The 15,088-nt window shown below is 47.0% G+C and overlaps 1 protein-coding gene across 1 annotated transcript; it reads right to left on the bottom strand.

Moving 5' to 3' along the window:
- Positions 1 to 2,302: 2,302 nt before the first annotated feature.
- Positions 2,303 to 3,977, bottom strand: POU4F2 (POU class 4 homeobox 2). Its single transcript, XM_081538030.1, has 2 exons — positions 3,693 to 3,977; positions 2,303 to 3,244 (listed from the first exon to the last, which is right to left on the bottom strand). Exons 1-2 carry the CDS (start codon positions 3,975 to 3,977, stop codon positions 2,303 to 2,305), a joined length of 1,227 nt encoding a protein of 408 aa, XP_081394156.1.
- Between the last annotated feature and the right edge of the window lie 11,111 nt (positions 3,978 to 15,088).

Genomic DNA, 15,088 nt, shown 5'->3' with positions numbered 1-15,088 from the left:
GCCTCTTACAGAATGTGAGTTTCCTTAAAGGCCATGGAAAAAGAGAGAGAGAGAGAGATGCTTTACTTCATAACCCAGTAACGTAGGTACTTCCTGCTCTGACTGTGGAGCACTGCTCTCTAGGAGTGATGACTGGACTGAGAAGTATAGTGGGCTATCCCCCAGGCCTCAACCAGGGTGTCCCACTCCCCCAAACAGGCCTTGACATTTGCCACACCCAGTCTCCCAGTGCTGCTAAGAGCTGAACTGAGCTCCCTTCTTCCCTTTACCTATGCAATATCTCTGCTCATAAAGATTCTCTTCACAGAATTTTGCCAATCTGGAAAAAGAACTCCAAGTGAGGTATTTGGAGCCAAATGTTGTGACTTCATCTGCCCAGAAAAGCAAAGCACTTTGTGAGATGAGCTTGGCTATTATAAACCCTGTTGTTTTCTACTTTCCTAGAGAAACACCCTCCACTAAATCCAAGTCAAACTTTGGCAACAATCACTGCATAATAAACCATCAAAATGGGTTTCTGCTTTAAAAAAATCCCTCATCAAAATAATTCCCATGTAAATGATTTAAAACAGCATCACATTTTAAAAGCCATTTAATTTTAATAGCATATTTTAATGAAAAAGCAGCATACTTTGCCAATAAAACATTAAAATCATCTCTTCAATGAAAGACAATCAAACAACACCAAAAATAACTTAGTACATTACCATAGTAAATAAACCATCTATTAACAAAAACAAGAAACCAGGTCATATACAGAATTCAAGACTTCAGAGAGCCTTAAATGGAACAGCAATACAGCAAAATTTGTAAGAATATATCTATATGTGCATCATTTTGAATGAAATATTTACAATAGATAAGGTACCAGTCATCATGTACCTAATTTTTTTGTTGTTCCAAAAGAATTCTACCAAACAATGTGAATTTACAAAGCAGTGCACTGTCTTTCTTATAGTTCAAATTAGTTTTTCTACAAACAAACCTCCAAAAGGAAAAACGGAAGGAGGAAGAATTCTTGTAAATGTTAAAATGTAGTCCACAAAGCAATTGAAAACTAGAAGACTGAAATACGTTGGTGAAATCTTAAAATCTGGAAGGGCAAACACCAAGTGACAAATGCACCTAAAGCTAGAAAATGATGCATCATAGTCATGCTTCCAACTGCTTGACTTCTCTTCCATTAGAGGTGTGTGTGTGTGTGTGTGTGTGTGTGTGTGTGTAAGAGTGAGTGAGAGAGTGCATGTGTAGCAGGGACAGTGTGGGAATCCCCATTAAATATGTAACAAAGTAAACAATACTTTGGACAGTGAATCAGGTCTACACGGTTAAGACATCCATTACTGAGTATTGACTCACAAATCAGAACACTACCAGTGAAAACAAAGAAAAAAACAATCTTCATTCAAAGTGAGAATATACAGATGGGCCAAAAGGAACACAGTATAAGAGGAAAACTGTATAAATTCAGTAAACTCATTAAACATAAAAAAATTTTAACTTCACTAGCTATACTTCCCCCCCTGTTTGTTAAGACTAAAGAAGTTTAATTAATTAGAATGTGCACAAATTAAGTTGCTAGAGAGATAAATTAATAATTTACAGAGGGTTGTTCAGCAGTAATCTAATAATAGCTTTCAAGATCAGTGAACACAGCAGGCCAACTCCTTTCTTAAGCATTAACACTTCAGAGAAGGAAGAAGGGGGTAAGAACCACAATAAAAATATATATATAATATACAGTGTAAATGCAGAAAATCTGCCATCTTTTTTTTTAATTCAAAATACTTTAGAGATGTCTCTATCACATTAAGCATCAACTCTAGTTTAAAGTTGCAGTCCTGAATCAATTTCTATTTCTGAAAAATAGCTGCAAAGTGTAACTTCTAAACTTGAACAAGGGTGACGTCTTTAGGAATAAAAACAAATCTTACTTGATCATTCTGGGGGCCTTTTAAAAGGCTGTCTCGTCTGCCTTCCTGCAAACAGCCAGCTCCAGACTTCCTCTGAAGAGGCCGAGGTGCCTTTTCCGAGTGGGTGGGGTCGAAAGGGACAACTTTGCTACAACTTGACAAATCCCTTCTTTTGTTTTTCTTTTCTTTGAGAAATCGTTTCACATTCTCACCGGGCTTGGGCTCAGTAGCTCACGCGTTCGCTCGCTCTCCAATCCTCGCTTTCTCTGGATTCACATTTACTGGAATTGTTCTCTGGCCGCGAAAAATGGAAAGAAAAGAGGCAGGAGGGGTGGGGGTGGGGGAGACGAGGAGGGGGCCTGTCCCTGGAGAGGCCTAAAGTGGGTCTCCTAAATGCCCGCGGAATATTTCATTCTTTTCTGTTTCTGCCTCTGGTTGCAGAACCAGACGCGCACCACGTTTTTCTTAAGGTCCAGCTTCTCGGCGATCGCGGCGATCTTTTCGGAGGAGGGCCGCGGCTGGATGGCGAAGTAGGCTTCCAGCGAACGCTTCTCTGGCGCCGCGATGGACGTGCGCTTGCGCTTTTTCTCCGCGCCGTTGAAGAGCTCCGGCTTGGTGAGCTTCTCACGGTGAGACTTCTCCGCCTCCTCCAGCCACGCTTGCAGGATGGGTTTGAGCGCGATCATATTGTTGTGAGACAAAGTGAGGGACTCGAACCTGCAGATGGTGCTCTGGCTGAGCGAGCCCACGCCGGGGATCTTGAGGTTGGCCAGCGCGGAGCCCACATCGGCCTGGGTCACCCCCAGCTTGATGCGTCGCTGCTTGAAGCGCTCGGCGAATGCCTCCAGGTCCCGGGGGTCGGCGTCCACGTCGCTCATGCAGCCCATGTGTGAGGGCAGCCCGTGCGCGTGGGCCATGCTGAGAGCAGCTTGGTGCATGGGGTTCATGGTAGCCATGTGCGGCGCGTGAGCTGGAGTGGACACCACGGCGCCGTCGGGGCCCGCCATGGCACCCAGCGCCAGGCCGGGACTCAGGTGCTCCAGCAGCTCGCCCTCCAGCGCCTGGTGCGGCTGATGGTGGTGATGGTGGTGATGATGGTGGTGGTGGTGCGTGCCCGCCAACGCGGACGGATGCGAGATGGGCACCGACGAAGAGGAGGCAGCCGACGTGCACGGGATGGTATTCATGGTGTGGTAGGTGGCGTCCGGCTTGAAGGGGCTGTGGTGGGGCGGGTGATGGTGATGGCTCTTGCTTTGGGAGACGATGTCCACCGCCGCCAGAGCCTCGGCGCGGGCCAGCAGACTCTCATCCAGCCCGCCGAATATATTGCTCTGCAATTGCAAGTAAAAGGCACACATTACTCTCAGCAGGGAATTGTGCGCACTCTCTCCGGAAGCTCCGGCCCAGCGCTCCGCACCGCCGCCGCGCCTACAACATTCCCAGAACGTTAAAATAATAATAGTAATAATGATGATAATAATCCTGAAACTAGCGGGTGAGGAGGAGAGGAGGGAAGCCACGGAGAGAAACCAAGAGTGCACGAGGAGGAGGAAAGTGAGCCTGCAAACACAACACAACACAACACGCGCAAAGGCAACATTCCAGGTCATAAAAATTAATATGAAAGGAAAGACCCGCTGAATACATAAGCGAGAGAGAGGGGGGAAAACTGGTTGGAGGTGTGGGGTGATTTGCTGTGCAGACATGAAAAAAACATCAAGCAGATAAAGGGGGCTGTCAAAATGTGCCTTTAAGCGGTGATTATGCAGAAATACGCACCGGTGGGGTTGGAAGACACGCTCTCCGCATCGCCTCGGAGCCCCCGCCGCTGCCGCCGCTGCTGCCACTGCTACTTGAGCTGCTGCTCCGGCCTCCGCCGCCCCCGCCACTCCCGCCGCCGCCGCCAGCATTGCTCGAGCTGCTCGGAGAGCTGGCGGAGGGCGCCGCGGGTGCAGAGGACCCGGGCGAGGCGCTGTGCAAAGCCGAGTACTTAGGCTCCACGTGCAGGCTGCTGCCGTGCGGCATGCTGAACGCCTGCTTGCTGTTCAAGGACATCATCATCATCTTCCCCGCCCGCTCGGGCGCCGGTCCGAGGCGCACGCACTGGCCCCGGCTGCTGGGACCCTCCCGAGAAGTGCTGGGCGAGAGCCGAAGCGGGGAAGGGCGATGCAAAGTTGTGCTCACTCGCCGCCGCTCCGAGCTCTGCGCGCCTGGCCCTGGCTACGCGCTCCACCGCTGGCTACTGAGGTCAGTCTGAGCGGATGCTGGGCTCCGCTTGGCGCTGGCTGCAGAACCTGGGCGCCCGAAACTGCCCCCGCTGTTCGCGGCCGCAGAGTTATACTCCCCTCTCCCCGCGCCTGCCCCCGCACACCCCGCCCTTCCTCCCTCCCGCGCGCCTCCGCCCTCCCCTGCCTGGAAGCGCCGGTTTCTCCTGCTCGGATTCTAGCGTCGCCCCTGCTCCCTCTTGGCTTCCTCCAGGCTTTGGTCCTTTCTGCTCTCCTGACTCCCCCCTCCCGCTCCCCGCGCCGCTCCCCTCCCCGCGGCCTCCGCCTCCCCTTCCTGCCCCCGCCCGCGCGCTGACGCCGCTGTCCCTTCCCCGCGCCCCACCGCACTCACTTAGAGCGGTCCCCTGCTCAACTCTACCGGGTTGGCCAGTAGACCCGCTGGGTAGACCTACTGCGCTCCAGTCGCTGGGCAGTTCCTACCTAACAGCCGACCTCCAGCCCCTCCGGCTTCCTGAGCCCAGTATACGCCTCGCCAGGAAAAGAAACTACTAAATAAAGTTGCGGGCCAAAGCGGCCTCGGCTGAGTTTTCCCCTAGGCTACAACGAAAGCCTCTTACCTGGCTGCCTCCCCCGCCTCCCGCTTACTGCTAAGTTGCAGGCCTCCGCCCCCAACTCGGTCCGCCCCTCCCTGCCGCTCGGGTGACCCCAATCCTGGGCTCGCGACCACAGTGTCGAGAACGCGGACCCTGCCGCGGACCTGGATGCTCCGTGCTGCTCCGCGCTTCCGGCTGGTACGCGCAGTGGTTGGCGCTTGGCTCTGCGCCCCCTCCGCCCGGCGGGTGCCTGGTGCCGAAGAGACCTGGGGTCGACAGGGCTGCAGGGCTTTCTCTGACACTCGGTTTTTCACTGCTCTCAGCGGATTGGACGGCGGAGGAGCCGGCTCCCGTCGCCTTTGCGCATGCGACTCCCCCCACCCGGTGCCCGCCAGGCCCCCGGGTACTCCCCCCACCACCACCGCCGACAGACACTCCTCTCCACCCTCTTTTCTCTTCCTCCGGATCTTCCTTCTCCTCCTCCCTGTCTCCAGTTCAGTGTGAGTTAGGTCTTGGGCGGATCCACTGGCAAACCCTGCTACTGGATTTATTATTCTTCATTAGCCACAATCAAAGAAGGAAGGGGCAACTGACGAGGGGCAGGGCCAGAGATCACAGAGCGCATGTGCTACAAAAAGTCCTCCCCACCCGAATACACACACACACACACACACACACACACACACACACACACGCCCTCAGGGGCTGGCACGAGCTCCACTTATCTTCATTTCCACAGCCGCTCCGTGCAGAGAGAGCCTATTTTTAGCCAACACTTTGCTCGCACTTTTGTCCCAGAGCGGACCACTTTTATTAAAAGTGGACACACACTCTTATTTGCAGTTGTAAAAGAAGCAGGCACTCTCCTACAACAAGACGCGCGCGCGCACACACATCACCTTCCTTCTACTTCTCTCGGTGTTAGGGACGGCTGTCACCTGCCTCCCCAGAGTGCAGAGGGAGCGGGGTACCGGCGAGGGGGAGAAGGCCCTGAGACCCGCACGCTAGAGCCCGCGGGTGGCCCGAACCGGACGGGGGTGGCTGGGAGCAGGTGCAGGCACCCGGTGCCTGGGGAAGGCGAGCAGGTGCGAGAGCAGGCGGTAGGCCTGAGAGGCTCTGGCGCGGGCTGGGACAAAACAGAGTGGCAAGGAGCGTGGCGAAGGGGGGCCCTCGAGTGGTTGGCGCCTGGAAGCCCTCCGGCGGTGGCAAGTAGGGGGTCTCTCGTTCACCCATGACCTCTGCGGGGCAGGATAGCAGGTTCAAGTCGGGAGCACAGTCCTCGGGAGTCGCCAGAGTACTAGGGAAGCTGAAGCAAACGGCGCGCGACGGGCTCTGTCCATGGTGCTTAACCCCCTTGCAACTCCGAGGCTTGCCTTCCTCCTCCCGTACGTGGAGGAAAATAATAAATAGTAGCCAAAGGGAATTCCTACTAGCAGTGTTCCCGAGAAGAAGGCCAGAGAAGCCTGGACACGGGACTGCAGAGAGGTGTTGACATGAATGAATGTGGCTTGCGCCGGTCGGTTCAAGTAAATGCTTAGGTGTTTAATTTCTACCTCAACAACAGCCAGGGTAATTTCAAGGAAATAAAAAAAAAAGTGACATTGTACAGCTCTCACTGTCTCAAGCTTCGAGAAATGAAATAAATCAAAGTTAAAGGCTTGAGTATCATTTAATTATAGTGCGAATAGCGCTTTGAAAGAAGTAGAACAACATCTCTAAACAAATTATGACTGGGCCAGGAAGGAATTATTAGATTGAAATTTCATTTAGGCTCGGGAGACACTGTGCTTCACTGTGTAATCTGCTATGCCTCATCTGATTTGTATGCTTAATTCAGCTTGACGAATTTATTAGTTTTCATAATAGTGAAAAAATTGAGCAGTACTATGGGCTAATGCATTGTGTGTACTATAAATTGTATGTCATCGTGGAAAGACTGAAGTCTATAGAAATCTTTTATTAATGTCGGTATAGGAGGGAGGATTTTTGTGCAAACGTCGGAGAGGTTCAAGCCAAACTCCAGTGTTGCTGGGTCTCACTGGTCCATTAACATATCGTCATATTAATTAGACTACTTCATCAATGATATAATTTCAAACTTCAAATTATGTTCTAATTAACAAGGGTTGTCCAATTTGCTTAATCTTCAAAAGGCTTTGGATGATCTAATTAGTATAAACTGTTGAGCATCTCTAAAACCTAAAAGAAATCCATTAAAATATTTTTGGTGTGTACTCTCTCAGAACTGTGTAAGAACCAAAGGACTAAAAGTAAGAGTGGAGGAGGAAAATAACTAGAAGGCAAAGATGTGCATCTACCTAGTTCTTCCAGATTATAATACTAAGGGAATCATAGGAAAAACTTTTGGGTATTGCACCTCATAAACAATGTGTTTATCTATTTAAATAAAGGCATAAGAATATCAAGGAGAAAAAAAACCACAAGGGGAAAAATTCTTCTCTTTCATTAGGTGCCTAATTAGATGTAAAGTGAAAAGCAACCCTGAGGAGTTTCCCAAGCGTTATTATGGCACCAGTCAGCTGAACTTGGATTGCAAAATCAAATATTTGGGGGTGTTTTGGACCTTTCCTTGTCCCCTCCCCCTTCATTGAGCTTAATTACTTGCCATAGTTGTTTTAATGTATGTTGTCACCTGGGAGTATTGAGAAATGCATATCGTTAATATGAATTAATCTTGATTTTAATAGCAACTGACAACTGATCTCCAAAATGCTAAACACTTGTCACCACTTCATATGGTAAATAAGATAGTATAATAAATTCATGAAATAAAGAGGACACTGTTGAAATGACTGGACAAACTTTGTTTGATATGAAGTTTAGTGATTAAAACTATTTTAAGCAGGACAACTCCCAAGAGAATATTTTCCTGGTGTCTAAAATCTATATGTCACTGAATTAATTTAACACAACTTTTAAAAATCTTTCTGATATTTCTCAATGGTATCTCTAATTCCAGATCAAAAAAGGGGGGAGCTATTTATTCTAATTATCAAGGTGAAACAAATTAATATGTAGTTGTAAAGCAATTCAAGAGTATATTTACCTGCATTCACATCCTCTTGGAAAACACATAGTTTTTTTTTTCAAAACCAGGTGAGAGTTAGATTTCTCCTTTTCTCACTCAATAAGAAAATGAACAGCAGTGATCAAGTTGTATTAGAGGGGAAATGCAATTCTTCCTTCGTCACCACGACTTGCAATCTTGAAATCTCTCCTACCAGAAGTGTCCAGAGTACCAAGCTCTTTGCGGTGTTATCAATAAAACCCATTTTGGTTTTGCCCACAGGCAGTGTTGCAAAGTGCACCGGCAAGTGTGGAAGCTGCTCTCTGAGGAAGTAAGACTCCAGTCCCCCAGGTAGCGGGAACCATCTAAACAACAGGGAAGTTGAGAATAAACCCAAGGGACAGCAGCAAATGGCCCAACCTTGGGAATCTGCTTCATATGACCTCCACGTACACTTTTATGTCCAAGCATTTATCTGCCCTGGTGCCTATGCACACCTTCAGACCTGCCTAATAAACTGAAAGCAGAGAAGTGATTTTCTTTTCTCTGTAAGAAGAGAAATAGAAAATGAATCAACTACATGTGTGTCACATGTGTGTGACTACCAGAGGGGCGCCTTTCTTTTCGCCAAGCCTCTTTGTTTGACAATAGCTTCTGTCCCATCGCTGCCAGATGCGATAGATGTGACCAACTTCCCTCCCGCGGGCAAAGAATCGCTTGAGGTTCCACTCAAGCTCCCTGGCAGCGGGGTCCCTGCAGTAGGCACCCCCTCCCGCCCTGAAATCAGCCCGCAGCCATCCCGAGAGGAGAAATCACTGTCTCCTCTCCTGTATCTGGGACCTAATTTACTATTAAAATTTTAAGCAGTGCATTCATATTTTACTGGACCTAATGTGTTTTATTAAATTTTAATCCATTAAGGGCAGTGTGATTTCTCTGCATTTCAAACAGAATTGAGTTGGATTACAAGGAAGATTTTTTGAAAAGACAGATCTGACCCCTTTCGTGCTCCATCCCGAACCTCGGGTTGTTAGGGCTTGAGGGAGGAAAGGGAGAAAGGATGGATTCTCCCGCGTCCCATCTTCTCAAGGTCAGTCTGCTCTGGATCTGAATAGACTCCGACCCCCTAAGCTCTCTCTGCACTCTGTAGCTTAGGGCACAAACTCCTCCATGGCCTCCGCTGTTCCAAGGAAGAAAAGAGAAGGAGGAAATTAGCCCTGAAATTGAGCCCTCTGGGAGCGCCCAGAGAGCCCAGCTACAGCGCGGAAGGGGTGGGAGGAGGGCTTGCCTGGATTTCTTAGGCCCTGGGGCTATTTCGAGGAGTAGGGGTGCGTTTTGCTCAAACACCTTTCCTCTTCCGAGCAAGTTCACCACTGCTCTTGTGTTTGTCTCTAACTTTCTCTCTCCACTGGCTCCCCCTGAGTCCCAAGTCCCTTTCCCTTAGAGGTCGGAAGGAGTACCTCTTTCTCCCAAAGCTACCAGGCACCGCCCGTGCGCGAGGGCGCACTCTGGCCTCAGTGCCTTCCTGGCTAACTCTCACTCTCAACGCCTCCGGCTGTAAGCACTCAGCAAGTGTCTACGGAAACCTCTACATCCGGCAGTTCCCAGGCTCTGCTGGATCGAAATTCGGGCTCACAAACTCCTGCTCTCCCAACAACGCCTGGCAGGGCGAATGGAGCGGGGCCATTGGCGCTCGAGAGCGCGCACTTTGAGGGTAGGGAGAGATTGGCTCCCGGGCCAGGGCCCTGTAGTGGCCGGACAAGCCAAGTGGGACTCTCTAGATAATTCTGGACTGAGGACAGTGGCCGGGCAGGGGACCAGAGGATGAGAAAAGGCAAGGTAGAAAAGGAGGGCAACGGTTCCCTTTTCCCCGGTGGAGGGAAAGGCGCGGAGCTGAATTTCAAATAAAGCCGGCTGACTGGGAAGAGGGAACGCGGGACTCGCCAGCCCCAGGCCCGCTGGATGCTAGCAAAGCTCCTAGACGCCTTCACGATCCCGGCGGATAGGCTGACTGAGGTCGAAGTGAGGCGAGCACTGGCGTCGACCAAGCTTCTGAGCAAACACAACCGGCGCCAAGAAATTAACATCCGCCCGAGGGAAAGAGTGAGTCCTCCGTTTCCAACTTCTTACTCCCCAGAGCTCCAGGGCGCGAATCACACTCTTAGGCACGGATATACACACACAGACACGCTTACACCCACGCATGCACACACACAAGTGCCAACACTCACGCACACTCACTCAGATTCACACCTGTTTCTCCCCTCCCCACTCTCCGTGCAAAGGGGAGGGGGTCAGGTCTCCGCGTTCTGTGCCCAAGCAAGCGCCCCTATGTTTACTTTCCCCGATGAAACTGTTATTGTTTGTCGTAGTGAATTTCCCTGGTCCGTGTGTTTACCTCTTCCCAAAGTTAAGTCCAGTCACGAAATCAAACTTAAGGCATTGGAACAATCGATGAAGACTTTTTGCAGTCCATGGCGCCTTGCGCTTCCTGGAACTAAAATAAATGCAAGAAATCGAAACTTAATTACTTGAAAGAAATCCAGAAATCCCTCTGCATAATTTATCCAGTCATTTTTCGTAGCTTTCGTGTTCAGTGCAGTGTATGTTAACTTTATACTTCGGGCTAAGATCTGGTTTCCTTCGTCGATTCCTTGGGGGTGACTGCACCCGACCTCAGCCAGAAATGTTGCACTAGGTGCCCCTTCTTTATCCCCAGAGCTGATCTAGTAACTTTTTTTTTTAATTCCGAGGTCACCAACTGTAATGGTACAATAATCCCTGGGGCTGAGTGTTCTGTGTAGTTAAAAGATGAAAAAAAAAATCTCTCCCATTTTCTCTTCTTTTTGCTCACTGGGGCTCTAGTCTAATTTGTGTGAGTTGCCTAACACTAGATCTGAAATCAGGACCCTTAGTAAATACAAGGCAGGAGCATTTCTCTGAAGGAACAGTGCCCCATCAGAAAGTGCCAATCTGCTGGTGATGGAAAAATTGATTAAAAGGTAGACTTTTTTCCCTTCTCTCCAGGGAAACTCTCCCTCTCCCTCCCTCCCTCTCTCTCTGTCTCTCTCATTATCTTCCTAAGGCACACTACTTGAATATTTGTTCCTACCACACTACTCTTCAAGGTATATAGCTAGACCACAAACCCAGTACATTAGTTTCTGCCACTGATATCTGTTCCTTTCAGACTCACTCATTTTCTCCTTTCGTTTCAAGTTAATTGAGAATCTTCGGATTCATAAAGTTCCAAAAGATCTTCATGGGAGGGGGTTATGAATGGAGCTGATGCTCCTGTGTTTAGTTTAAAGATACTGGCTAATATCAAATGACTTTTGTACGCATTGTGATTCTGACGTTGAGTCCTATTGGGAATTTAGAAATTTCGTGATTACTAAAGCTATGGCTAGTGGGTTTGCAGAACAGAACGGTCCCTGAATCTATTAGCGTGGGGAGGGTGTTTCCAGAAAGACAAGCTTTCTCACAGACATCTTATAGAAATCTGAAGTAGTGTTATGAAAGAATGAAAAATACATTGGGGAACAGCTTGGAAACTGAAGTACATTTTGATTTAACTTACATTAACAGAAACGTAATGTAAAAGTGAAAGGATCTAACAAAACCATTAATAATTAAAAAATAATTACAGATAGTCTATCCTTACTATTCATAACCACTCAACACTTTAGACAAAGAAAACGGAATACTCTTAATGGGAATGAGATGTGAGCAGACTGCTAATGAGAAGTTAACCAAGGACTGTGAATTTGTCAAAGGAGACGAGTTTCCTTGTTCCCCTCACACACACACACACACACACACTTTAATGCTCTCAGAGTTGGCTTGGACCTTCCTTTTCCATCAGCATATACACTGAGTGTCGGTTTATGCAACAGAAATCTCTTGAGCAATAACAATACAGACATTATCAAATTGTGAAGATCAGGGGCACCAGATGGTTTGTCTATTAACCATCCTCACTGACAAATATTTATAGGTGCCTAAGAGATCCATGCTTCTTTAATAGATTTTGGTTGGACAATTCCATCCCACAAGGATTTCACAAACCAATGGCCCTCTAAATACAGCATTTGTTTCTGGTCCTTGCTTGTGACCACTTTTTTAAAAAGATGTCATTCTTTAAGGATTTATTGTCATCCTTTTTCTGTGTACTTCATACAGTCATTGTACTCCTCACCAGAGTAGTTGCATTCCAGTATTTTTTTAAACGGGTGTATTAATTTTTCTGTTACCTAAATTACATTTATTTTTTTCCAGCATGAATTTTCCAATGTTCCAAGGCTTTAGAGCAGTTTTCCACATATAATCATGCAGTAAACTTTTAATCATGCAATAGACCTTTAAAAAGATGTTGGGAGGGAAGGTACAGTGATTCCATTCTGATTTTCACTGCATATTCTTCTTTATTTTGTTTGAGAGTCACATGGGAGTGCCCTAGAGTGCTTCGTTGATGTTTGGAGACACTGGGAGGAAATCAGAGGAGCCTTGAGGAAACCAAACTTCACTGCCTCTTTGCAGAGATAAAGGGAATTCCTACAAAATGAGAGATTTGCAGACTGGAATTCAATGAAGTCATGGCTGAGGCATCTGCTGAGAAGCTACCAGGAAGTGGAGACCTACAGCACATGTCAAATCTTTCCAATCTAAAGAATTTGAAGCTTCCTTCCTTCCCCATCCCCAGATGAATTAGAAACAAAACAGCGTGCCTTTTGTAGGAAACAAACAAAAAAAAACCTAAGGAGAAATGCTAATGGGCTGCCTGAAAAGATTATAAGTACTTCTTAGCTGTATAAATATGACCTGAGTGCATAAAACATGACAGAGTCCATGTAGGCATTCACTCTCAATTTCTGTTTAATGCAGTAGAAGGACATTGTGACAGTAATGATAGCAAACACATTTAAACACTTTATCCTTTCTTGAAATTTTACATATTGTCCATGATTTCCAAAATACAAGATTTCTTGTATATATAGAAATGAGCGAATCAATCAGAGAACTTTAATATTTGTACCTAAGTATGTGTCATTGTCTCCGTCTTCGGTTCTCTCCTTTATATGCCCGCGTAGATCATCAAGATAAGAGTTCGGCTAACTTGTGCTCTGGAAGATGTTATAATTTGGCACTTTGACTAGATTTTCCTGATATGCACTTAAGGCATGAAATTGCTCTAGTATTATGACAATCAAGCTTTATTTGAAAGCCTTAAGATCTCTCCTCTTCAAAATACAAATTCTATATGCGCTGTTGTTGTTGTTCAGCCGCTAAGTCATGCAACCCCATGGACTGCAGCACTCTAGGCTTCCCTGTCCTTCACTATCTCTTGGAGTTTCCTCAGATTTATGTCCATTAAGTCAGTGATGCTGTCTAACCATCTCATCCTGTGCCTCTGCCTTCTCCTTTTGCCTTCCATCTTTCCCAGCATCAAGATCTTTTCCAATGAGTCAGCTCTTTGCATCAGGTGGCCAAATTATTATGATCCTTCGTGATGCCATGTGCTTATTGCACCCCTTCTTTGCTTGTCAAGGGTAAGGCCAAAGAAGGTGTTGTCAGCATTGTGCTTATCTGACATATTCCTACATTCATAGTCCATTGGTTTCTCCTGGACTGCACTGTCTAGTCTGGACCACATGATCAGTCATTTCTATGGTAACCATGTTAGCCATGTTGATCTCTTTGCTCCCTTGCCTTCCCTCATCAAATTTAACCTGTCCTGTTTTCTCCACTTTTGCTGATAGGCTGCTGATTTGACTGGTAATAAGAGAATAGGCTACTTTCTCTTTAAATTGTAATTTAGGGACTTCCCAGGTGGCTCCAGCGGTAAAGAATTTGCCTGCCAATGTAGGAGATGAAGGAGATCTTCCATCCCAGGGTTGGGAAGATCCCTTGGTGGAGGGCACAGCAACCTCCTCCAGTATTCTTGTCTGGAGAATCCCATGGACAGAGGAAACTGGCAAAGTACAGTCCATGTCGTCACAAAGAGTCAGATATAATCATATCAAATATATATAGATATGTATATCTGCAATATCTTGAAACTTAGTTTCCTTCTGATGCTCCTTCCTCTACTACACAATCTGCAGTGCTGAAAACTACATTTCTCAGGTTCTCCTACAGTTCAGGTACTGGCTGTGAGGCAGAGGTGTGGCTCGGTTATCCTCTACTGGTGTGAAGCCAAGAGGAGTGGTACTTTCTTACAGCCAGCAGTTGCTGCTAAGAATGGTATATTCCTGAAGTCTGTAGTTTCACCAGTGTCTTCCTTATTCTCCTCCGGTGGTAGAGCTCATGACTTTTCTGGCAAACTAGTTCTGCACTAATTCTGGGAATTGTTCCCAGAAGTTCAGTGTAGAGTCTAATGCTTCATTCTTTTAAAAGCTGTGTAAGCACACGCCTGTCTGAGATCTGTGTTTATTTAAAACAAGCAGTTTCTGTGAATTGCAGCTATACCCCCCTGATCTCAGGGCTTCCCAGGTGATGCTAGTGGTAAAGAACCCACCTGCCAATGCAGGAGATGTAAGAGACATGGGTTTGATCCCTGGATCAGGAAGATCCCCTGGAGGAGGGTATGGCAACCCACTCTAGTATTCTTGCCTGGAGAATCCCATGGACAGAGGAAGCCTGGCAGGCTACAGTCTATAGGGTGGCAAAGAGTCGGACACGACTGAAGTGACTGAGCACCTGATATGTACTCCATCCCGAACACTGTTTTCTCTGCTGCTCAGTATCTTTTTTTTACTCACCTTTAATTGACTCCCCATCTCAGTCCCCACAGAATCTACTGCAAACATTCTCCACTTCTGCCATCATGACTTTGAGCATATAACCTCACTTAACAGTTTACTAAGAAAATAGTTCACTACCACATATTCCCTTAAGTTTTCTACTGCCGCTGAGGTATGTTTCCTGTGTTTTTACCCAGCCTCTCCTTTGATTCTCTCATAAGTTCACCTCCTCCCTCAAGTTAACCCTTTATTTAATTCATGATTTCCCATCCTCTCACTGCCTTCTAAACCTTAGTCTGTCAATTTACTCTTTTTCCTGCATCTTTAATTTTTTGTCTCCTGTCTATCTCTCCTTACCCTACTAATATAGTCAAGATGCTTTGGCTGTAACATTTATTTTATTTATTAGTTGTGGGATGTGGTATTTAGCTCCCTGACCAGGAATCAAACCCAGACCCCCTGCATTGGGAGCTTGGAATCTCAGCTACTGGGCCACCAGGGAAATCCCTGGCCATACAATTTAAATAAAACAAAAACTCTTTACATTTCTTTCCTCAAATATCTCTCTTCTTTTCACCATCAAATT

Source organism: Giraffa tippelskirchi, chromosome 11 (assembly GCF_054371585.1).
Source record: "Giraffa tippelskirchi isolate mGirTip1 chromosome 11, T2T-mGirTip1v1.2.pri, whole genome shotgun sequence".
Lineage (NCBI taxonomy): Eukaryota > Metazoa > Chordata > Mammalia > Artiodactyla > Giraffidae > Giraffa > Giraffa tippelskirchi.
This window is presented reverse-complemented; position numbering and strand designations above follow the sequence as displayed.